Here is a 24727-nt window from a genome sequence, read left to right on the forward strand (position 1 = left end):
CCAACTGCCTGAGCTCTGTGAATCACACATCAACACAATCTATAAGAATCACTGCAGCTTCTACGTGTTGTTCGACTCCGTGAAAAAATTAAACGCCGACCCAAAGCCATCCTGGCTGTAAAATGTGCCACCAATGGCGCATAATACACTGATCAAAAAAATAAAGGGAACACTCAAATAACACATCCCAGATCTGAATGAATGAAATATTCTCATTGAATATTTTGTTCTGTACAAAGTTGAATGTGCTGACAAAAAAATCATCAATGGAAATCAAATTTATTTACCAATGGAGGCCTGGATTTGGAGTCACACACTAAATTAAAGTGGAAAAACACACTACAGGCTGATCCATCTTTGATGTAATGTCCTTAAAACAAGTCAAAATGAGGCTCAGTATTGTGTGTGGCCTCCATGTGTCTGTATGACCTCCCTACAACACCTGGGCATGCTCCTGATGAGACGGTGGATGGTCTCCTAAGGGATCTCCTCCCAGATCTGGACTAAAGCATCCACCAACTCCTGGACAGTCTGTGGTGCAACGTGACGTTGGTGGATGGAGCGAGACATGATGTCCCAGATGTGCTCAATCGGATTCAGGTCTGGGGAACAGGCGGCCAGTCCATAGCTTCAATGTCTTCATCTTGCAGGAACTGCTGACACACTCCAGCCACATGAGGTCTAGCATTGTCCTGCATTAGGAGGAACCCAGGGCCAACCGCACCAGCATATGGTCTCACAAGGGGTCTGAGGATCTCATCTCGGTACCTAATGGCAGTCAGCCTATCTCTGGCGAGCACATGGAGGGCCATGTGCCCCTCCAAAGAAATGCCACCCCACACCCTTACTGACCCACTGCCAAACTGGTCATGCTGAAGGATGTTGCAGGCAGCAGATCTCTCTCCACGGTGTCTCCAGACTCTGTCACATGTGCTCAGTGTGAACCTGCTTTCATCTGTGAAGAGCACAGGGCACTAGTGGCGAATTTGCCAATCCTGGTGTTCTCTGGCAAATGCCAAGCGTCCTGTACGGTGTTGGGCTGTGAGCACAACCCCCATTTGTGGACGTTGGGCCCTCATACCATCCTCATGGAGTCGGTTTCTAACAGTTTGTGCAGACACATGCACATTTGTGGCCTGCTGGAGGTCATTTTGCAGGGCTCTGGCAGTGCTCCTCCTGTTCCTCCTTGCACAAAGGCAGAGGTAGTGGTCCTGCTGCTGGGTTGTTGCCCTCCTACGGCCTCCTCCACGTCTCCTGGTGTACTAGCCTGCTTCCTGGTAGCGCCTCCAGGCTCTGGATACTACGCTGACAGACACAGCAAACCTTCTTGCCACAGCTCACATTGATGTGCCATCCTGGATGAGCTGCACTACCTGAGCCACTTGTGTGGGTTGTAGAGTCCGTCTCATGCTACCACGAGTGTGAAAAGCACCACCAACATTCAAAAGTGACCAAAACATCAGCCAGAAAGCATCGGTACTGAGAAGTGGTCTGTGGTCCAACCTGCAGAACCACTCCTTTACTGAGAGTGTCTTGATAATCACCAAAGATTTCCCCCTGTTGTCTATTCCATTTGTACAACAACATGTGAAATTAATTGTCAATCAGTGTTGCTTCCTAAGTGGACAGTTTGATTTGACAGATGTTTCATTTACTTGGAGTTATATTGTGTTGTTTAAGTGTTCCCTTTATTTTTTTGAGCAGTGTATTTTATCTTGTATACAAAAAGTATGAAGATGTATACATCTTCATACTTTTTGATTCAGAATTCATCATAGCTATACCCTACTTTACAGATCTGTGTTGTATTTTCCACTTCTCGATACATTTTCTCCCTCCTTGTGATTTTGAACATTTTACAAAAGTCCAAAGAAGCTCACGTGGCTTGGAAATATGCGCGTTCTCTGATCGCTCCGGGTGGTCGGGGCTAAGGGGACGGTTTAATACAACTTTGTTCAATACATGGTCAAAATAGTTAGACAATAAAGTAAATGTTCCCCAACAGCCACCGTTACATCTCAATACTGCTTAAGAAATACTAGCAGAAAGGGATGTGTGTGTATAGCCGATAGAATGTCTAAGAAGATGAAACCCCTATACAAAGCCACTTGTGCCTAATTCAATAATAACCTTGCTGGGCCTTTTGTGAGTGATACCGTTATATAACAAGTTTTTTCTTACCTTTAAAATGAAGTAAGCGTCTGTCCTCCCGCGTTCAAATAAAACTCGACAAAACATTAGCCGTATTGTAGCTATCCGTCCTCGTGCTAGCGAGCCCGCTTTTTACCTGAACTTTAACATTACGTAGGCAACGTAAGGTAGGGTCAACGTAAAATGTAGCGTACTAAAAAAAAATAGGTGCTAGAAAGCTCGCTTTTACTTTTACCTTAACAAAAGTAACCCAAGTCAGTGTTGGTGTATTAAATAACTATGGCGGGGAAAGAATTCCAACGCACACCAATGCTGGCCTGCACTTTACCACCCCCTACAGGCGCAGCGCGGAATAACCAGTCCGCATGTAAACATGAAAGTTTAGTATCATCATTATCGGAACGGTAAACAATATCACTGTTATCTGACTGCTAAAGGTCTCATAGATAGAAGGTTATTAACTAAGGCTGAAGCTGGCAACAAAATATATATTTATTAACATCACAATTATTAGGGTCTGGTTAACGCTTGGTTTTTAGTGAAATATCCCCGTTTAACCGAGCATCTGTGTACAAAGCTTGGCATTTTTAATCATGCGGTTTTCACATAGGTTTTTAATGTTAATTCCATTTTAAAACGGTATTACTAAGAATGGCATTAACCTAAATCTTACCAATCTGTGTGTAGAGGGACAATGTAAAATAACAAAGTGCTGAGGAGATTGCTTTTCCTTGTTACAAAATGCCCTTCAAACCCAACACTGAACACTTTCTCGACTGAGAAGGCGTTTTAAGAAGCTAATTTACCTTAATAGATTCAATGTGAAAATCACTGTGTTATGCAGACATCAATCACTGACATTCAGTAAGATTATAAACTGTATAACAGTAGTAATATATCAAAGATAATCTGAGTAACTACAAAACCAAGTGGTCAGATTAAACAGGCACACATTAAAAGCAGCTCCAGACCATCACACTACCACAACAATCTTTGACTGCTGGTTGTTGTGTTGGCTTTATGCCAGATATACCAGTCCGCAGAGGTCCAAAGAATTCCACTTTTATATCTTTTTATATCACTTTTCACTTGGTATTCTCTATAGTCCTGGGGATCATCAAGATGGCTTCTGGCAAATGGGAGACGGGCCCTTATGGTCAAGCTGTGTTTTTCACATTTACTCCAGTTATCTTATCAAACAAATATTAAAATTAGTTTGATCTGAAACACCTGGGTATGTGACGAAAGCACAAACAGAAGAAATCTGTAAAGGGGCACATACTTTCTTCACAGCATCATCCGTTAAAGTGTAAAAAGCAAAATCTGCTGAGCCTTCATTGGCCACAAATCCACCAGAAGTGTCCCCAAAACCAGCTAACAGCATTTATTACAGACAATAGTTTTTACCACAAATCGCCAGAAATAATCTACATCAGACCTTACAAACCAAAAGCAGTCAGTTCCGTCAATGTGATTTGATCCATAAAAAGACACTTCTGCACCAGTAAATCTTAATAACTTTATTGTCTTTGTTCTCATGATTTTACAAATATGATACTTCTGCAATTCAACTTTAACTGTGCAACACGATGGCATTATGGACTGTTAACCTGACATCCCAAGGGACATCCGTGACTCCAGAAGGGTGTGAATCCTGCAGGCCAAAGGCCTTACATGTAAGTTTTGACCATTTAGTGTCATCCATGTAGTGTTATGTAATATCCCGCCTGCTGGATTTACTAGCAGCTTACACATAATGGTCCACAGGTGACGCAATGACGGCTACTTTCAGGTCAGAGAGCGACTCCTCGGACGTGGGCTTGAACTTGGATAGTCTCTTTGGATGAGGCTGGTTGTTACCAGTCAGGGCTGCTCATCTTTTTCTTAGAAATGGGTGATCTCGCCATGTAGGTTTACAGATAAGAACAATGGCATGCAAGACTCACATACAGACCCACCTATTTCTTTTTTTTTTTCCTTTTTAAAATAAAAAATAAAGATTCCGACATGGTGGAAACACCCAACGGCCAAGCGTATTTAAGTATACGGAGGACAAGTGATTTTTTTTCTTTGTATGGCCTCTAAAACCATTTCAACACAACAGCTGGCTTCTTTTCATATTGAACAAGTCCCTTTGTGAGGACATGATACATCTCACAGTTATATTATTTCTTCTTCTACACCTTTTTATTATAAACCTATGTGCTTTTGATTTAAAACAACTTGGGAAAAGCTGAGAAAGTTTTGCATTTCAGTACCAGTCCAACCCTCGAATCCCCAGCGAATTTATTGCAAATGAAGTGATATAACCTCTGCACAGCAACACGCACTTCAATATGGCACAAGCATCTGAGAGATGACCGAGATTTGACGTTGTCGTCTGCGTAGAAGGCGAGTACAGAAAACCAAACCACACCATATCTGAAAAATGTTAAGACAGTAATCAATAGGAAAGAAAACATGCAGTCTGATGCTCTGCAAGCAAAACCATAAAAGAAACCCTCGAAACTCTGGGGAAAAAAACAAAATAAAATAATGCTGCACTTCCAAAACTCTTGTTATTCCAAGGCTGGATGAGGATTCCTTCACTTGAAAAATTGCACGCCGGCTTGCAAAGTGAAGCATGAGTCAAGCAGACTGCCTGAAACGTTACATTTCATCAAATAATCTTTGCAGAAAATAATCAGGACTCCTACTTTAAAGCACTCGCTTGCCTGCGGATGTCGCGCTAAGGCATGCCATGTGCTTGTCATGTTTGCTCAGCTTTGGCACCATCCCTGAGGTACCCCCCCCCCCCACTTATTGAGGATTTTGTTGTCTCTGGAGTGTTGAGGAGAAATCTACACACGAAGGCATTTTCCTCCAGCCCTTTCTCAGACTACAAATAAATATTGTTTAAAATAAGGGCAAATTGGTAAACAACAAAAATACGTAGTGGCTTTATAACAGAACAACACTCCTGTTTGGTCAAATAAGGAAAGAAACATTACAAGGAAGGATAATATTTAGAGCGGTGGCTGTTTTACAATGGCGACAACTATGTCGAAAGAATGACCCCCAGTTTGTCATGTCCTTCAGATTTGCTTCGCTCGGATGGAGATCATGCTCCGCCTGATCCAAGTCTCCACACTCTCCTCCCGCTCGGAATCAGAGAAGGGCTGCTCAGTCGGCGTAGTGCATGATGGACTCCACGTAGTTGCCGGGGAAGAGGCCAGTGGTCCCGTTCATCACTCCCTCAAACCAGCCGTCATCGTTCTTCTTGATCACATAGATGATGGCACCCTCCTGGAACGATAGCTCATCTTCTTTGTCGCGGGAGTAGTCGTAAATGGCCACCACTGAAGGAACGGAAAGAAAAATAGCAATAAAGACATACATACACCCTCCAGTATTATTTCCAAGGCTTTAAGAAACCTCTGGGAATAATTCTGACATTTGACTGCTCTACTTGGCAAAACTAGAGTTCATTTCTATTGGCTGGTTATGTAACTTTTAAACAAATTCAACAAATTTCAGCAGTATTGAGGCTTTAAGAAGATCAATGTCAGAAGATCAATGTTTCCTTTTTGAAACTTGCTTTGGTGTGTATTTCCAAACACTTAAATGTATCCATGTTTAAAACATCTGACCAAAATCTCCCCCTCAGATCAAAACAAATTGGTTAAGGTGATCAGGGATAATAAGAACCACCAAGCCTAACTTCTGCTGTCACTGACCACCGGGAAGCTAGTTTTACATCGCCATGGACAGAGAGGAGGATGACCCAGAGAGAACTGGAACTAGGGAGTGTTTTAAGTTCTTTCTGGTAGATCTGAACACAAACCTTTCTCCAAATAGTTGCGTGGGGCCCATGGTGGGTCTTCCTCAGCGTAGGGGTCGGTGTACTCCACCACCGCTGACCCCTCTTCCTCCTCCTCCTCCTCCTCCTCCTCCTCCTCCTCATAGTCCTCAGGTGGAGGAGGAGGTGGTGTGGGCTCCTCAAACACCGATTCGTCAGCTGGTGGAGGCGGTGGTGGGACGTCTGAGACTAGAGGTAGATTTTAGGCAGCCAGGAAAATACGACATGAATCATTTGGAAGGAAGGATGTGCACAGAGGCGACAGACTCTTCCATGCATTTCAACAGAAAAAGAAAACACTCGATGGATTGGGATGTAAACTAAGTGTACACTAGGGTTTCCCATGCAGTTTCAGGAAAGACAAAATAAATTAATTACAAAAAAAAATACATGATACATATCAAAAAAATCTCTAAGCAACATCATCATGCTTGTAAACAAAAGTCATGCCTTCTTTAGAATAACCCACCAACATTCACTGCCACAGAAACCTGCAATTATCCCACATTCAGTTTACTGATAGCCTTTCTAAGGAGTAATCTCAGACAAATTAGTTGCATATTTAGTCTGGAACGAGCTGAATGTAAGACAGCAGCTTCCAGAACCAGCTCATGTTAATGGACGGACCACAGGACGACAAGATCAAGCAAACAGCAAAAAAATCAAATCAAATATAAATCACAGACATCAGCTGCTGAGGAAAGCGGAGCACAAATGAGCCAAGCTCACGCAGAGGGAGGAAGGAGCTAAAAAGCTACTTACTAGTCTCCTGAACTCGGGCCACAAAGCCCATGAGAGGCAGCTGGGGGGTGATCTGCATGGATGGGGGAGGGGGCGCGTGTGGGCCTGCTAGCATCAGTACAGAGAATCAGAAACCAGGATCAGGTTAGAAAATACAAGAGAAGCACAACAGAGAGTTAAAGAACAGAGAAGAGAAGCAGGAAATCTAATTATTAAAGACTTTACAGTATTTAACCTGAACTGATTCAATAAGAAACCAGAGAAAAGGAAAAGCATGTCACATTCTAGATTTTAATCCTAAATCCAATGTTGGTAAAGTGAATAGATTTGGTGGGACAATATAACAAGCTATTCATGACGTTTTAGGTGTGGTCTAAACTGCAGTATTTAAGTCTTCTTTCAGCTCTAAGACAGAAGTAAACACTAATATATGAGCAGCTGATTTCTGGCAGAGAAACTGATAAACAGGACAAAATACTGCAAAGACAGAAACATAGTGACAAGGTGAAGCTTCTTGACAGCCATGATGTTGACCCAGAGCCAGAGATGAGGACAGGAGAGGATTTATTAAAAGATGAACAGCTCAGGGATCAGCTTCCTCTGAAAACTAAAAGCTTAAACTCAGCCAGAAACTAAAGAAGAAAAAAATCTGGAGACAAAAGCATCATTTTGGTTCATGCCTAAAGGTGTGCCCCAGTTTTAAAGCAGAAGCTGCATTTAGTGTTCAGATGAAATGTTCCGACTGAAAATGAAGTCTAGACTGAATGCATTTCAATGGGATTTTATGTGGTTAACCAAACAAAATAGTGCATAATTGGTAAGTGGAACCAAACTTTTTAGAACTAAAAAAACTGAAAGCTTTTTTGTTTTCAGCCCCCTTTTAATCCACTACCTCTAAATAAATGGATCCTATTCATTTACTAAGTGACTTCTGAACACAGATGCACTGGATTTTATGTAGGATTATCAGAATGAACAGGTTTTTATGTATTACATTGTGTTGGTCTATCAAATGAAATCCCAATAAAATCCATTGAGATCTGTGGTTGCAATGAATCTGGACACGTTCTATATCACCTTGGTTCTGGGCGAAATGTGGACCCCCGTTCAGCTGGCTCTGGTTGTGGTGGGCTGTGTTGGGCTGGCCCGTGACAGACGAGGGCCGACGGAACGGCAGGGAGCCCCCGACCTGGGGGTTCTGGGGCTGCTGCGCTGGGTGGTTCATGCTGTAGAACTGAGGAGCACCTATGAATAGATGACAGCAGAGGGCAGCAGAGACTCCTCACTTGGTTAAAGAAATGACAAAGAATAGATTTAACAATAGAGAGTTTGGTATAAATAATGTTGGGCTTATTTGGTTAAGCCCAAAATCATCAAGATTTTAAATTTTATTTAAATTTAAAATCCATTTTTTAACAAATGTGTTTTTTAATTTTGCAACATTTCGCTTATTAGACAAAAAACTTACAAATAAGATTCAGGAAGGTGAAAATTAAATGCGCTCAGAAGGGTTCGTTTATCTGTTTTGTTGAGTTGAATTAAATCTTGGAATAATGACGTCTGAAACTGAGCTACTCCACTCAAACTATTTCCCATTTATGTAAGTATGTCATATTTATTAGGCAGTTATAGATTTAAAAGCCTGGTATAAGGACAGAAATCCAAATGACTTTTTTCTGAAAACAACAAATTAAAAAAAGAGACAAACAGAAAACGCAGAATCTGTTCCACCAGACGGTTCATGCATTATACATCAGAACAACGCAGTAGTCGCTGGCGGCTGGAGAGACGCTGTGTAGGATGAAGGGAGGAGAATCGAGCGGCAGAGGGATGATGGGACGTCTGAGGAGCTGCATGAGAATCAGACCGTTTGGCTCTCAGACTGAATGATTTAGACAAACATTCAGAAATGAAGCGATGTGATGGGGGAAAATTTGACTGAGACTTACAGACATTCTCATCTTCTATTCAAATTATGTTGTGGATTCTACTCTGCATTTGAGTCAGCAGCTTGGCAGAGGAGTGTGGGTCAGGAAATGAAATTTGCCGACAATTTATGTTTAAGTAGCAATGTCACAAGTTGAAATGATTCTGAGTCATTTGGTACAAAAACCTAACTGGAAATTCTCCTGTGTCTCAATATTGAAGACAAGAGGATCGCATAGGAGACATCGAGGGGAGCTGTGAAGATCATTATTACAGACTCTTTAAATATGCTGAATCAATGAAGACACCATACCTAAGCAATCGGCAACTCTTTTCTGCCTGGACGCTGTTACTGAGTGAAGACTGGTTAATACTAGTCATTTTTAGCTTCAGAGAGGTGTTTAAAACCGAGTCAGAGGAAGAGAGTAGGTGTTAGCAGCTGTTGTAGACCCATTGGTCTACAACGTGTCAACCCATGGTTTATTCAGCCTGCTAGACAGCGTGAGACTTTCTGTAGATAACCGGAAGGCTGAATGTATAACAGCAAAGTTGTTCTTTTCTTATGCTTTCGGTAGAGTCCACTTGGTTCTGTCATGGAACATCCGATAATGTTGAGAACCTTTTGGAAATCTCTGTTTAGGTCAAGTTCGACATTTTTTTTTGTAATGGTGTCCATGCTAATTGCTATAATAAGATGATAAAGATGGTTTAAATGTCAACCATGTTGTACAGCCACACACATGGAGGCACTGTCTCTGCTCCCAATATGGACGCTCAAAGCAGGAACGGGCCAGAGTGGCCTGGCAGTTTCTGCAAATAACAATCTAAGCTGAGGGGCGATGTGAGCAGAGGTGAGATGGAGAGTGGGGGACATGCAGGGGTGAGCTTCTCCCACCAGGAGAGGGTTGCACTCACCTTGTGCAGGGTTGCCATAAGAAGCGGGGCCGGTGCTTGTGGGGGCCATGGAGGCAGGGAGCTGAGGAGGGGGTGGGGGTACAGGCGGGATCTCTACAGTGGGATTAGGGGCTTGTTGGGGGCCGTCTAGGACAGAAGGAGGTGGCCCAGGGGTGGTGGCAGTGTTAGGGGGAGATTTGGCCGTGTTGGGTGGGGGAGGGGCTGAACCTGATGGATAAGTTGAAGGTATTAAAAGGTCAGGAAGAAAAAAGAGACAGGCGAGGGAGGTCAAGACAACATCAGAGTGAGAAAGGGAAGAACAGCAGATCCGAAGCTATGCAACGCTCAGATTAGTTCAGTTAGTTTCAAGCCAATGATGACAATGTAAATAAAAAAAGGCATTACCTGGGAATACTGTGGGCGGGGCTGGTGTTGGCACAGCGATAGGCACACCCACGCTGCCACTGCCACTGTTCTCTCGGCTGCTGCTGCGACTGCTGCTGGGGTGGCTTCCCCCACTGCTCCCACTGCTGGTGAAGGGGCGGCAAGACACGTCAGAGCACAAACACTCAAACGTATGGCACACTCCTGCTGAAAGCTGCACCATCTGTTTTCTTTCCTTACAGAACCGTAACAAGGAGTACTTTTAAACTTGATCTGAGCAGCCACACAAACTAAACTCAGAAGTGTTGTAACAATTAGGGCACATTTCATTTGAAGTCTAGTTTCAGAAAATCTAAAGCATCTGAGAGAAATCAATTGCACCTCTGCAAAAGAAGAAAACTATAAGAGGTAAATACTTTTTCACATTGTCTTCTTTTTATGAACTCTTGGTGCCCTCAAGAAGCACCGATTGTGAGCCTCTGAAATGATTATGACATGAGTTAAATAAAGCAGCTGAGAACCTGAATAAGGACAGACAACACGTGACACAGTAGCAACAGAAGACAAAGACACAAACATGAGACGGTGTGAAAGAAGGAAGCGTCAGGCCATGTGAGGAAGACGGTAGAGAGTGCATCACTGAGAGATGAAGAGGTGTGGATGGAGATAAATTCAGAGGCAAGTCGGGGGAAGACTTTCTTCTCTTTTAAACAGACTGAAATAGTTTTTCTGTCCAACAGATGGGGCGCAGATTCAAAACTATCCTTGTTGTGTTTAAGTCTATCTCCTCTCTGAGTGGCCAGGGCTTAAACGGATCATCAGCCTCCGTCTGGAATGATAAATGCTCATCAAAGATGACCTGACACGACTCTTTACGGAGAGCCGGTTTAGAAAAGAAGAGGAAAGCTTTTCACAAGCTGACTCGAATAGAAGAAAGTTGCAGGAAAAAAAGGGTCTTGCGTAAAATTTAAGTGTACAGAGGCATGCGGGGACGTAGGAGGAGGGGCAAGGGGGTACCTGTACGTGCGGTTCCTCTGATTAACGGATGCAGTGCGAGCAGGGCTCTGCTGGGGGTGCGCCATGTTGCGCGTCGGGCTCGAGACGTAGTCGTTAGGGACAACGGGTGGACGCACCGGCTCAAGCGTCCGGAAGGGGGAGTGGCGCCTGTGAGGGGAGGGTGGGGGTTAGGAGGAGTCCAGGGGTGGGTGGAGAGGGAAAGGAGGTGCATTCAGGGGTGAGTGTTGGGGAAAGGAGGGGTAGGAGGAGGAGAGTAAGAAACAAAGTGCAAACTTAAAAAAAAAATGACAAATGACAGATGGTAAACACAGGGACAACAGGTGAGGTCACTGCTGCTGGTGGAGGAACAGCTCCATGACACACTGATTTTCTCCTTACTATGAGGAATAAATAACATTCTCCCTATAAATGTGGCTTGAATAAACTAAAGATCCCATGTTAAGTGTTAAAAATCCAATGGCCCAACTTCAGCAGAAACATCGGGAAGGGTTACATATTTTTTTTTTTTAGAAATTAGCTAATTTAATGTAGTTTGAGCCAGTATTTATTTTCTTGTAGTCATTTTCAACCTTCGCTAATTGACATCTCATGTTTTTTGTCATTTTGGAGAGTGCTAAGAGAAACACACCTTTTTGAAGCTGGTTGTCATAGATTTAGGTTAAAATAAATTTAAATATTTCTTTAAGGTACATAAATCAGGGGAGACAATTACTGTTTTTGGTGATTAAAAAAAAATAAAGGTTGGATTTATTTTACACATCTTTCAAACAGACAATGACTGACTTTCATTAAATTACCTTTTACCTAATTTGACTACGTGACCAATGTTTCTGAGTGTCCATCAAAAAGCTTTAATCTCAGTCCCAGAATAGTTAGGAGCAGAGCTGAAAAGTTGCGAGCCTACAAACCCGACCCAGTTACACCGGTTCTGTCTAGGAGAATGGGCCAAAATTCCACTAAACTACAATGAGAAGTTTATGGAAGGACTTGACCCAAGTAGGTTAATCCTAACCCAGAGAAAAACTTTAGTCAGATCTAAAGTCAAACTGAGGATTTTATACAATATATGTGGTAGTTGTAGTTTATTTCTACTAATTTATTGAACACAAAAGAAGTGATGATTTTCTGAACATTTCAGTAAGTAAATTTTACGATCATTACCATTAAAATTTAAAACCAAAAACTGAACTTCCTCAACTGATGATATTTTTTGGCTTTGGTATGACAGTCCATTACTTTTACTTATAGAATATAATGAGCTTTAACCAACTGTTGAAATCCCCATTTTAAAGCCAATCCTTGTTAAATGCACACTTCCTTATGAGCTACTACTGCACCGTTTAATCAAAATGTATTCATTGGGAAAACCAAAGCCTTGATATCCTTATTAGAAACTGAGCACAGAGTGAGTTACTTTATCGCCACAATGTTTATTTAAAAAAAAACCTTTTTGTGTTCAAAAGGACACGACCAAATCTGATCCTGGCAATAAATAAATAAAAAATGGTGAACTCAGGTAAAACTACATTTTCTTGTCAGCTAACTGAACTGTCTTTGCTTGTGAGCAGAAACATAAATCTTAGAAACACTGAACGTGGCTTTTAGCCCAACAGCAGCTCTGATGAGTTTTGAACATGAGGAAACAAAGATTCTGGGATCAGAGCCTGCAGAGATGCACTGCTGTTTCTCAGCTGGAACAGCAGCCTCAGCACCGTTTTGGATGGCAAAACAGTTTTATGAGGAATATGTAGCAGCCTGGGGTGGTCACAGAAACAAAAGGTGGAAAATAAATGAAAGAAGATTTTTCCCAAGCTTGGATGCATCATGGATGATCAATATGCATCTTGAAGGGTCAGACACCTCTGTGGGTCAAAATGAAGGTGTGGACGCATTCGACCTCTCACCCACAAACAACTCAGGGGTAACAATCATCTTTTCACACACAGAGACAGAGACACACACAGCCTTCCTTTGACAATTTTACAAGCTGCCCGAGTAAACCCTGCAGGATAAACACGCCTTCCAAGAGATAGGACACACAACATGTGAAAACTTCAGCCGCTGTGAGAAACTGACAGAAAACAAAACAAGTCCAACTTATGATAATAAAAAAAAAAAAAGAAGGGATTCTCATTCAAAAATATCAAAACGTTTTCAAAAAATATTACCGTACTGAAAAAATATTTGTGCAGGATTGTAATATAACTGACCTCTTTTTTATTAGGTTCAATAGTAGAAAAGAAAACACATTCCACACTGTCATTATTTAATATGCTAAGATGAAGCCAAACTGCAAAAATATTCTGTATGAAAAAACTAAGTACACCCTTGCTCCTTCCATAATATTGAATTGTAAGGCCAATTGATTTGAAGTGCATCAAATGAAATGGACAAATATTTTTCATTTGTGAATTACCCAACACAGGTAGCAATAACATCAGAAAGTGGAATTTGCAGTAAATTCTACCCAAGGTCAGAGCTTTTAATGGTTTCAGGAAATAACAAAAAACACCAAGAGCTCAATCTCAGACTCTACAGACCACAGTTAGCATGTTAAAAGTTTACCTTTATGACCAGAACATTTGTAAAAAGGCTAAAATAACCTCTTAGCAATCACTTAGAATCACTTTGTAGAAATCCAGAATGAATAAAAAGGGAAAAAGTCTGCAAATGTAAATGTATTTCCATATAATACAGACGCTGTTTATTTGAGTAATTTGTTCCAAAAAGAAAAACTTGAGTATTTCTATAGATTTTGGTAATTATGGCCTAGCGATGAGAACTTTTTGTTTTATAATTTTTTTCTTCCACTCGATTTTCCATTAGCATGCTTGGATACAGCACCCTCTGAACAGCCAGCTTCTTTAGCAATGACGTTGTGTGGCTTACCCTCCTTATAGAAGGTGTCAATTACTGTGAAGTTGGCAGTCCTCTCCATGATTGTGTAGGCCTGACCTGGCCATAATATCTGTGTTAAAATCATTTTCTATTGGTCTATTTTGGCTTCATCTTTGTTTAGTCACTAAAGACAACATGGAATCTGTTGTGAGTTTTTGTACTTCTGAGACTGAAATTATTTTCAAACCTAGAAACAACCAGACTATAATATGTAAAGATTCATAAAAACCTCAAAAGAGGGTGTATTTTCTTTTCATCATGACTGCAAAAAGAATTCTGATGCTTAAAACCAACCTCAAGTCAATACTGAAGTTTTAGTTCAGCAGCCTCCACTAGGTAATGCAGGTATTAATACTGCATGAAGTAATGTTGATGTTTAATTAATGCTGACCTAAAACAGGCTCATAATGTCGGCAGAGCCTACGTGTTGCTAACGCCGGCTCACAGGCTGGGACATCTGCACCAGCTTCAAAGATGCACACCATCTGAAAAAGTGATAAAAAACCCAAAACAAATCCAAGCAGCTTACATACCCAAGGGTCCCTTTCCCTGACAAGGGCGGGCTGGGGGGCTTCTGTGTGGGGGGGTTGGTGCGAGGGAGAACACCTCCTCCGGTTTTCATGTTTTGAGCACTGGCCTGTGGTGGGACAGATGTGTGAACACCTGCTGGTTAGATATAGTACTTCAAAAAACACAAGCAACAATAACGTCATTTATAAGAAACATAAAGTGAATTTCACAACACAACAAGCATGCTTCATTTCCTTCTACTGAAAAAAGGTGGTGATATCAGCAACTACATAGCTTGGGACAGAAACAAAGGAAACAACTGGTTTGCCTATGAAAGACTTTCACTTGGCCTCAAGGAAGTTGTGGTAAGTCGTCCTAAAGCCATGAAAACAGGGACCATCCCAGGCTTGTCCCAGGGCAGGTTGTACTCTGCCGGGGCCTCCCCCTTATCACTGGTCCTGCTTGTGGCGTCATGGACAGGATTCTCAAGGTGTAGTTATTGAGAGGAAGATGTCTGGTTAGGGATTCTAAAGGTCTCATCTTTTGCTTTAAACGGATTTAAAAGTTCGGTTGATGTTTTCAAGCCTTGACCCTTAGCGTGCGCTGGAGGGACTGGCGGCCAAGGTTGAAGCTGCTGGAATCCGAGTCGGCCATGGTTCTCAACCAGAAAACGGTTGCAGGGGGAAGGGTCAGTCTCTGCTTTAGGTAGAGAAGTTCAAGTATCTTGGTGTCTAGTTAAAGAGTGATGGTAGATTGAAGTGGAAGATGGACAGACAGATGTGGCTCTCTTCTGAAGTAATGTGGGTGCTGCTCAAATCTGCTGTAGTGAAGAAAGAGCTGACCCAAAAATCAAAGCTCTTGATTAACAGTCTATGCGGACCGTCACTTTTAGATATAAGATACTGGTTATGACCGAACGATGGAGATCCTGGATACAAGCAGCTAAAATAAGCTTTCTCCATAGGAGTGGATGGACTCCATCTGAGACAAGGCTGTGGTTGCTACTCTTTCAAAGGAATCACTTCATGTGGTTCTGTCACAGGATCCGGATGTCTCCTGTCCGCCTTCATTGGAGGTTGAGAAGGTAAGCCGGGCCAGACCCAGAACTTGCCGGAAGGACTATATTTATCTCCTCTGGCCTTGGGATCCCTCAGAATAAGCTAGGCAGAGTTGCTCGTCAGAGGAAGACCAGAATTCCTCATCTGAACCCATTAACCCCGCGACCCAATCTTGAATAAGTCAGAGTCAGTAGGTAGATGGAGTCCAGTACGGAGCGTTTTCATTCCGGCATTAATTGGCTCTCAAGCCCAGGTTTTTAACGAATTCTAAGATTTGGCTCATTGGGTTTAAAATATTAAATGGTAGATGGAGAAAACTTTTGCACAGTACAATATCTTTATATCATTCAAAGACAAAAAACCCTGTGTATATTTTACTGTGTGTAACAAATTAGCCCTTTCCTCCTTCTAGTGTCATCTTATTTGATTCTCTATAAGAATAAAAGCGGACTGTAGAAACAGTAAAGAAGTCTAATAAAGAGAAACAGAAACAAAACCCACTCCCATTGTAGCTCAATCCAACCCACCAACTGAAAGCAAAACAACCCCCACCTCATTTCAGGCTTTTATTTTGAAACTCTTACCTTAAACCTTTGCAACCACTGTGGTTGACAACAAACAGCCATTTTGGCAAGCATTAAGAGAGAAAGAGAAGAAACCAAGGGGTTAGCTGGTGAAAGAGAACAGCAAAGCTGGTTTTCTGAACAATAGCTTATTGTTCATCTCTGAGGAATTTGATCTGTGTGCCTTTGTTTTCTAGTTCTGGGAAACAAAGTCAGTGTGAGCCATGCTTTCCAGAATAAACCACTTTTAAACATGCTATTATATGAGAGGAGAACCAGACAGGAATCTGTTGCCAGCAGCAGGTGACAGACTTTAGATTTCGTTTCCTGGTGAAAAAAACAGACTTATTGATTTTTTGCTTACATTACATCACTCTCAAATGCACTGAAACATGAGAGCTCTCTAATGTTTGACCTCTTCAGGTCCTCTACATTAGATTTCTTTTTCTACATAAACAAAAAAAAAAAAAACCACAATTCTATTCATAAAAGTCATATTTTCACCCAATAACTCATCGGGGTAAACATTGTTAAAATCAAAAGGGGTGATGTGGACTCACAGGTTTTCCTACACATTTTAACTTTTAAATATCTGATCCCACCTTCAGATCATTTTCACCATGTTAAGTACTAGTTTTACTGTTACTGACACATTTCCTGATAGTGTTTGGGGTTTAGTATCAGCATCACCTGAACCACATCCACCTGTTTGTGTCAGTGGGTTTCCAGTCAGTAATCTAAAAGCCAAATCTCACGCAAAGATATTTAACCAGACAAAACTGTCTTTACACGAGTTGTTTATCTCATCATCTCCATAAGAAGAGACCTTGAGCCCGCATTTGTTGTGAGAACAGTTTCATTATCTTGTTAGATCAGGAAACCAAGATCTCAATGTTACTTTTTTGTGTTTCATTATCTCGCTATGCTAAGTCCATTTACTCAATTTTTTCAAGCTCATTTTGTCAGATTTTTGTTAGATGGAGGACTGCATGGTGGCCCAGTTGGTAGCGCTGTTGTCTGGCAGCAAGGAGGTCCAGGGTTCTAATCCTGGCCTGGGCTCTTTCTGCAGGGAGTTTGCATGTTCTCCACGTGCATGCGTGGGTTCCTTCAGGGTACTCTGGCTTCCTTCTAACTGTTAATTGGTCTCTTGCCCTTCGATATGAGTGTCTCTGTGATGGACTGGCGATCCGTTCAGGGTGTACCCCCCCTCTCGCCCAATGACTGCTGGAGATAGGCACCGTGAGCCTGCATGGATTAGCAGCTATAGACACTGGATGGGTGTTTTTGTTAGATTATAGCATGATAATGTCATGTTCATGTTGTTTGCTGCAAATAAAGTTTTTTCTCAATATCTTGAGGTCAGGCTTCTATTGTGAAAATGGTTTTATTACCTTTATAGATTTTAAACATGTTTCCATGCAAATTTATTTTCATTTTATGTTAAAAAATATCTCCGTCTCACTTTTACATGAGAACGGTTTCATAACGTCATAATTATGAGACAATGAAAGCTCATTTTGAGTAGTTGGGATGTTTATTTAGCTCAAATTGTTAAAATGCTGGGTTAATGTATTTATATTGACCCAAAATGCTGCTTCAAAGCGAAAGCGTCAATCACAAACCAAAGCATTCATATTGATCAATTAGCTCCATCTGTTATGATGGGAACATTTAACTGAGCCCCAACACAAGAACAACTCAGACAAAAACATATTTGGTTTCTTGAAAAAAAGCAAGCTAGTTGAGGTAAGCGCTGGATCCAGGTTGGAAGGTTGGAAAAAATACCAGAGCAGGTAAAGCCAGTCATTGCTTATTTACTGAGTCATACTTTTATATCTAAGGATGATTAATCAGTAGAAATGTGTGGAAGGACAACTAATTTATTTTGCAGATCCATATTCTGACTACATTAACTGAACTCTACTTAAATCATCCTAGTAGTAACCCTTCATTAGTCTTTAGGACATTCCAAACATTTAAAAAGAAAGAACGAGCACCTTGACTCCGTGGCCCATGTCGTCCAGCAAGCTGTAGTCGATGGGTTTGCGGATGTAGCGGACAGGCCTCTCGGGGTTGGCCGGGGCTATGATCTTGTGTGTGCGGGAGGTGTTCTTGTTGGTGGTGAGGATGCCGATCTCTCGCCGTGCTACTTTCTCTTTGTGGATGTCCACCGTCTGAGGGATGTGAAGCAGTAATGGTCCGTAACTAAACCAGCTTTCACTTAAACTGAAGCTCAAAATGCAAGATGCATCCAATTCGTATTTGTGAACAAAAGCAGGCCTGTTTGGATGAGTGCGCCGGCGCCCCCCACCTGTGAGATGTGATTGATGGAGGACTCCATGCGGCGCAGCTGCGACACCTGGATGTCCAGCATCTGCAGAACATTGTTGGCCAGCGTGTTGATCAAGTAGGCCACACTGGCCAGGGACTGGGTGGTGTAGTTCTTGGTCTCCTCCAGCGCCCTCTGCTTGTCTGGAGACTGAACAAACAAACATATATTTATACATTGTAGGTAGCCAATGAGATTTGATTTCACCTTTGACTGCAAAAAGCAAAAGCTTACTTTCAAAGCCTCAAAGCCAAATGCTACAGACTAAATGTACTGCTGGACCTAACAGTTATTTTAATAGCTGTCTAACCTGTTAATATTTCTCCAATTAGTTTAATTATTTCAACTCATCTCTTTCACGTTGAGATTACAGAGAGCAGATGTTTTAAAGTTGTGAAATTGCCCTTTATTTAAGCATTAACCATGGCAGTAAACATGAGAAGTGACTAAACTGACCACCAACTAGGATTGCCACAATACTAAAACGTCTGATGCGGACACTAAGAAGCATTTCGATACCGTTTATGATACAGCAGAAACCTTTGTTGAAGTCGTTCTTTCCAACAAAGATCAGGAAAAAAAATGACAACGTTTTCATCGTCTTAATTAAGCAGCAGGCAGTTAAGCCCCCATTCAGAAAAATAAGTAAGTGGATTACTTTTGTGTCTAGAAAAACAATAGACAAGATAACATTTCGAAGTGTTAATATCAGGGCTGAAACAATTAATCGGATTAATCGTAATTCATCGATTATTGAAATAATCAACTAATTTAGTAATCGAATAATCGTTAACTGGAGTATACAGACTAACACATGCCATTAACTGTAAGAACAACTCACTCAAGAGCAGTAATTGGGTCAAAACTGTATAAAACATTTCTACATTTTGCATATAAGTTGAAAAATGTTCTTTCTGTAAACCTGGTTTAAATTCTGTAAAAAATCTCCAATTAAGCACCTTTTGCTATCCGATTATTAGTCGAAAAAATATAGTGGACAGATTAATTGATTAATCAATTAGTAAAATAGTCGTCAGTTGCAGCCATGGTTAATATCTTGAATGGAGGTGTGTACCATGGATTCAGTTGTGCAGCTAGTTACAGTGTAAATATAAACCATGCCCTTACAGAATGTATTTTGTACAGTGTAGACACGAACCTGGACCATGCTAAAGTATTCAGCAGCAGTCCTATCCAGCTTCCCTTTCTGGTCATTTTACATCACATCTTCTTTGGTGATCAACTAGAGTCAACAGGGTAGGTTCTTAGAAGATGTGTAAGTCTACTTTGCTTTGTAAACCCTGCTCTGAATCAGAACTAGCATCAGGGCCCATCAGCCTCCTTCAGCTTTTCCTGCTCATCTTTCTCAACACGCCTTTAACCTGTTCAACTAAAGCAGGTTGCAAAGGCTTATGTCCGGATGACCTGTTGGGGTTTTAAACTGTTGCCAGGATTGTTGAAGTGGACTGTTACAGGAAGGGGTGGGGTGGGATTTCTGTGTCTGCAGCGATGCTGTGGAAACTTGTGGACCAACTTGGGGAGATGAAAATGGATCAATTCAGACTGTTTCGATGACATAAAAAATATCAAGTAATCAGTACCAATCCACACTGGATGCTTCTGGCTGCTGACCACCACTCCACTGCACTAAGCAGCACCTAGCAAACCTTTTTACTTTATTTCTGCTTGCAGCAATTAACCCTCATACTGGAACTTTGAATTTTTAAACTCGCACCAGCCATGTTTTTTTTTGCTTTATTTGTAAAGCAAAAAATGCTTTACAAATAAAAGCAATATTACCTAGCTTGGTAATATTATTATATTTATTGAAGTGTGGGATTTTTACTCGAGCTTATTATACCATGACAATCTGCCTAGTTTCATGTGACATTATGATTATTTATGTAGTAAAGTTCTTGGCTTTATTGACTTTGAACATCTTCAGTCATTAACATGTGTGATAATGTTGTTTGGATAAACACAAAGTACCTGAGTAACAGTGTCTGAGCTCTTTTCAAAGCAGCAGTTAAATTGTTGCCAAGACGTCAGATTGTGAATATAAGGCCACCTTGTTCTCCATATGACAGAAGCAAGCTGAAAACATGGAAGAAACAACAGTAGCGTTGAAGCTAATTGTGACAGCAGCCTTCTTTAAGGAAAGATAAACCCAAATCAAGCTGTATGAGCGCATAATACTGGTGGATTTGGTGTGAAAGGAGCTGCTGGAGGTATGCTGATGAGAACATGGAAGCAGAGGTGAAGTGATGTGAAAGCATCTGCAGGGAAATCCTATGACCCTGCACCTATCAGAGCAGAATACAACAATAAAAATGACATAACACACAGCCACAATCAAGGCCAGAAAACTTACTTCTAATTCAAATTAAAAAATAACCTACTAATTTATCTAAGATTTTCCAGTGCTCGGTCCTGGAGTTTTTCAAATAAAAATGGGCCAGCTCAGGATCTAATCTTAGCTATGGTGCTGTTTTAATCAATGACTGAGGAACATTCTGCTGCTTAACTGGGAGCAAAAAACCTGTTTGTTGCATCCGTTTGCATCCACCAGATCAATCACTACAACAGTAGTAACTGTGAACACACACACACACACACACAGCAGGCCACAGCAGCCTCTGATCTGGTTCCTTTCTGTTAAACACAAGAGATCTGTTGCAAATGATGCAGGTTCTCATAAGACGTACACCGCTGTAGGGCTGAAACAAGCTCCCTGCTGAAATATGCTTATAACTACAGACAAACTTTTAAGGAATCACCTAATAAAGCAGCGCTGTAAGAGTATGAAGACAACAGGTTAGCGAGGCGTGGAAATATGCTTCAAACTACAGTGATTGAAAACTACAGTTGCTGTTGTAGCTTTGCAAATATTTAAGTTATTGGTCTCGATTTTTCTTTAAAGTTTAAAAGCTTAAAGGGTCATAAAACGATGTTACATGTTACAAATTAAGCCCATAAAGGTAACTGATCACATTAGGATTTCACTACTAATCAACTAAAACAATCACGATTTTTATGAATGAACCTTTTTATGTTTTCTTCAACTTTTTAGACCACAACTACAACTGTTTTCCTGCTAATTGTTCTGTTTTTACTGTGAAACCAACCGGGTCCAAAAGCAGAAGAGGCCTAAATTACAGAAATATTTTACGTTAGGCGACTAAACGTGTGTTGGAGACGCTCCGCAGGTTCCTCAGTTTGGCGCAGAAGTGCCGGACACTCATGCCAAAATGACCGCACTGAACATGTGAGACGGACACCAGAACAAGCAGCAGCAGCGATGAAGAGCTGAAGCAGTAAAGACAAAGACACTTGAAGCTATTTTTTTTTTTTTTTAAAGCTGTGGAGTTCACGCTATGAGGTAAACACGTCATTCTGCTACGTTTTCTCATCAATGAATGTTTCTGCAAATTTTTTCCCACGTTAGATTGATGAACACCGTCCAAAACCTGTAGAGTCAACCGAATCAATTCTTACTTCATCCTGTTTTATTCACATTTATTTATGTAAATCGTGATAACATCTAAATGAATTAGTTTTAAACCACGCAAGCTCAGAAATAATGCATCAAGTTTATGCACAAAAAGTCATTTGGAAGTTACAGCCTCCATTACTACATTTGACGGGTTAAATAGAAACAATCTAGTTCCCTTAGAGGTGAATCAGGACTAAACTGAGGCATCTGTTTGTTTATATTCAGTTCAAACTCATATTTAAATGATCTAAATATTCAGGCCTTATCTGTAAATACAAATAAGTGCTTTTTAGAGGTGGAATTTCCTACCTATAATTCACACTTTAAAGTGCACATCAATATGCATTAAATGCAGAGGTTTATCGCAAAAAAAAAAGTGTTTTTCTGGTAGAAAATGTCTGTCTTCCAGCAACAAACATTCTGGGAAATGTGTGGCATGAAACATGCTTCATGCCCACTGTACAATATATAACTGCATGATATCGTTAACTCTTTAAAAATACCAGGATATTTTTTTAAACTGGTTTTCTGGCCAGAAAACACAAAAAGGATCGTCGTTGGGTTCTTTAACAGGACGATGATCATAAAATTAGCCAAACTGACACAAAAATGGTCCACCAAACACAATATTAACCTTCCTCCATGACCATCTCCCCAGACCTAAATCCCATAGGAAACAAAGGATGAAGATGTGTAAAAGCCCAGTTATGCCCCCTGTACAAATAAAGTGGAGGATCTGTCATGCTGTGGGACTGACTCTCCCCCAGAGGGCTGCCTCCAAGTATGGAGAGTGCTTTATTTAAATCTGCTACTCATTTCCATTAAAAGTCTTTTAGAATTCTTTTTTAATATAATAAATCAAATTAAAAAATAACTACACACAATATCTATATAATTACAAATGAAAGCTTTTCTATGAAATAAAAACTGGGCCAATATGGTTTCATACTTCCAACATCATGTTTTGTGAACATCTGCAGGAAAAGTGCAAAGGTTCCCAGCAAACCTGAGGTGGTTTAACAAGTGTGGGCTATAGAAATATCCAGGTCCTGTTTGTTGTTACCTTATTCAAATTAACATGTCATAAGAGAGATCTCCTCCCCCATCAAAGCTGACAGAAAAGTCAATACTACTACCGAATGACTTCTCTACACACATGCACACTTAAGACAGCATTCCTGTGTAAAACTTACAAGTTAACAAGTCTAAATTCCTTCAAGGTTGGCGCTGTTATTAGAAACCTAGCCCACACCCAGAGTAAAAAGTGACACATCCTAATAGTATTCTCCTGACTAACACACCTGTCCGAGTGACATGAGAGAGATGACAGCTATCTGACAGCAACGGCGCGGGGTGGAAACCCTGCCAGCCAGCAGGATGCCATCCTACACCTCTCCAGTACAACCTGTCAGACGTGATCAGGTCAGGATTTCACCATCAGACCTTGTCAAATCGTTCTGTCCATCTCAAGCACGACTGGGATGAAGAGGCTCATCAGATGAAACTGCTGGAAACATTTGGTTTAAACCCAGAAGAGGAGAGAGAGATAGACCAGGGGATTTCAACACCCCTGACCTTGCTCCTCCAGAGCCACTGCACATAGATGCAAATATTCAACGAACCATATTCAAATAACTGAATTATTCCCCTTTATTACACAGCAGAAGTCTGGTATTGAATTCATTGTGTTGAACCAGATGCAGGACAGGGTCTTGAAAGGTGCAGCTGGAGAACCCTGAGCCACGCTGATTGGCAGCTGGAAGCTGTTTTTAAATAATCATCATCCGTTTCCACTCAGACAATGTATCGGTGCATCTTCAATTAAAAGTTACACTAATATGTTTGGATGTATTGACGTCCTCGGAAAGATACAACAGGCAGGCCAGATCACGAAAAGAAACTGGTCTTTAAATCACCTGCTGATCCCCCCATCCGTTCACTTTCCTCTAACACGAGCAACTGCAATGCAAATCAGCTGCAACATTTGAATACGCCGACAAAGAAACAACCAATTACCCACTGAGGCACAGACAAAAACAACATTTAAGTAGGGCGTTTTATAACCCAATTCAACTACTTTTTAAAGACACTGTGCCTCGCATCTTAAATCAGCGGTGTAATCGTGTGATCACAGCGGTTTATCTACTGCCAACCAGAGCTCAGCAGAGATTAGTCAGACTAGATATCCTTCATAGATAGCTGCCTGATCGCTCACTGATCGTAACGATTGATCTTTACGGCCTGTTTTATTACCCTTATTGTTTTGTTTTTGGGTTATTCTAACCGATGGTGATGAGGGAAAGTGGCTAGCTAACGAGCTACAACAAACACGTCCGCAATAACGTTGTTGAAAATGTAAACACAATAGCTATACTAGTAAATAAGGTCAATAACACAGAAATAAACCTTCCACTGGTTGATTTCATTCCAAACCAGACGCCCTGACAGTGGCGTGTTTTCGTTTTAGCAGATAGCTATAATACAGCGTTAGCAACAGCTAGCCTAGCATCAGCTCGCCCAGCCAGGGATGCCTGTCTTAAACTTGAACCAAATTGGACATGATAATAACCTACCTGGACATAATTGCTTTCGCAGTATTCCGCTACTCTCTCCAAGTTGGTAAAACTGTCTAGAAGAGCGCTTCGTCCTGCAGGAATCTCCTCTTCCAGAAGCATTTGTAGCTCCGCCATTTTCACATCTTTTAGCGGAGCGGGATGCAGGTCTCCGCCGCGCCTCCAGCGGCCGCCTGTGGTACGGCAGGGGCTGTCCCACGAGCAGGGCTTCCCACGATGATTCATGTTTTAAAAAATGCTTTCCACTGACATGCACATGACGTCCAAATACCAGTTTATAAGGTTGAATCATAAAGAACTTATGATTCAGTTGATCTAATATGTTTTTTAAGGTCATAACAATAAAACAGCA

The 24727-nt window shown here is 41.2% G+C and overlaps 1 protein-coding gene across 25 annotated transcripts; it reads right to left on the bottom strand.

Moving 5' to 3' along the window:
- Window positions 1–3656: 3656 nt before the first annotated feature.
- LOC124861542 (abl interactor 2-like) lies at window positions 3657–24583 on the bottom strand. 25 transcript variants are annotated; one of them, XM_047355326.1, is made up of 12 exons: window positions 24376–24583; window positions 18292–18459; window positions 17978–18154; window positions 16002–16019; window positions 14383–14486; window positions 10952–11098; window positions 9956–10077; window positions 9572–9778; window positions 7808–7975; window positions 6752–6838; window positions 5975–6178; window positions 3657–5489 (listed from the first exon to the last, which is right to left on the bottom strand). In XM_047355326.1, the coding sequence occupies exons 1-12, from the start codon at window positions 24490–24492 to the stop codon at window positions 5314–5316; spliced, it is 1695 nt and encodes a 564-aa protein (XP_047211282.1). In that variant the 5' UTR covers window positions 24493–24583; the 3' UTR covers window positions 3657–5313. The 25 variants fall into 25 exon arrangements, with proteins under 25 accessions (XP_047211282.1, XP_047211281.1, XP_047211280.1 ...); XM_047355325.1 differs by having other exon boundaries at window positions 6752–6835; window positions 9956–10080; XM_047355324.1 differs by having other exon boundaries at window positions 9956–10080; window positions 24376–24582.
- Between the last annotated feature and the right edge of the window lie 144 nt (window positions 24584–24727).

Source organism: Girardinichthys multiradiatus, chromosome 24 (genome assembly GCF_021462225.1).
Source record: "Girardinichthys multiradiatus isolate DD_20200921_A chromosome 24, DD_fGirMul_XY1, whole genome shotgun sequence".
Taxonomy (NCBI): domain Eukaryota; kingdom Metazoa; phylum Chordata; class Actinopteri; order Cyprinodontiformes; family Goodeidae; genus Girardinichthys; species Girardinichthys multiradiatus.

What these genes read in the sequence shown, in the direction of transcription:
- LOC124861542 (XM_047355324.1), bottom strand. Translation starts at nt 24,492, where the DNA reads ATGGCGGAGCTACAAATGCTTCTGGAAGAGGAGATTCCTGCAGGACGA. An exon ending in TCAGGGAAAGGGACCCTTGG is followed by an intron (nt 11,099 to 14,382) that starts GTATGTAAGCTG and finishes CTCCCCTCACAG; the next exon opens with GCGCCACTCCCCCTTCCGGA. An exon ending in ACGCAACTATTTGGAGAAAG is followed by an intron (nt 5,490 to 5,974) that starts GTTTGTGTTCAG and finishes CCGTTCCTTCAG; the next exon opens with TGGTGGCCATTTACGACTAC.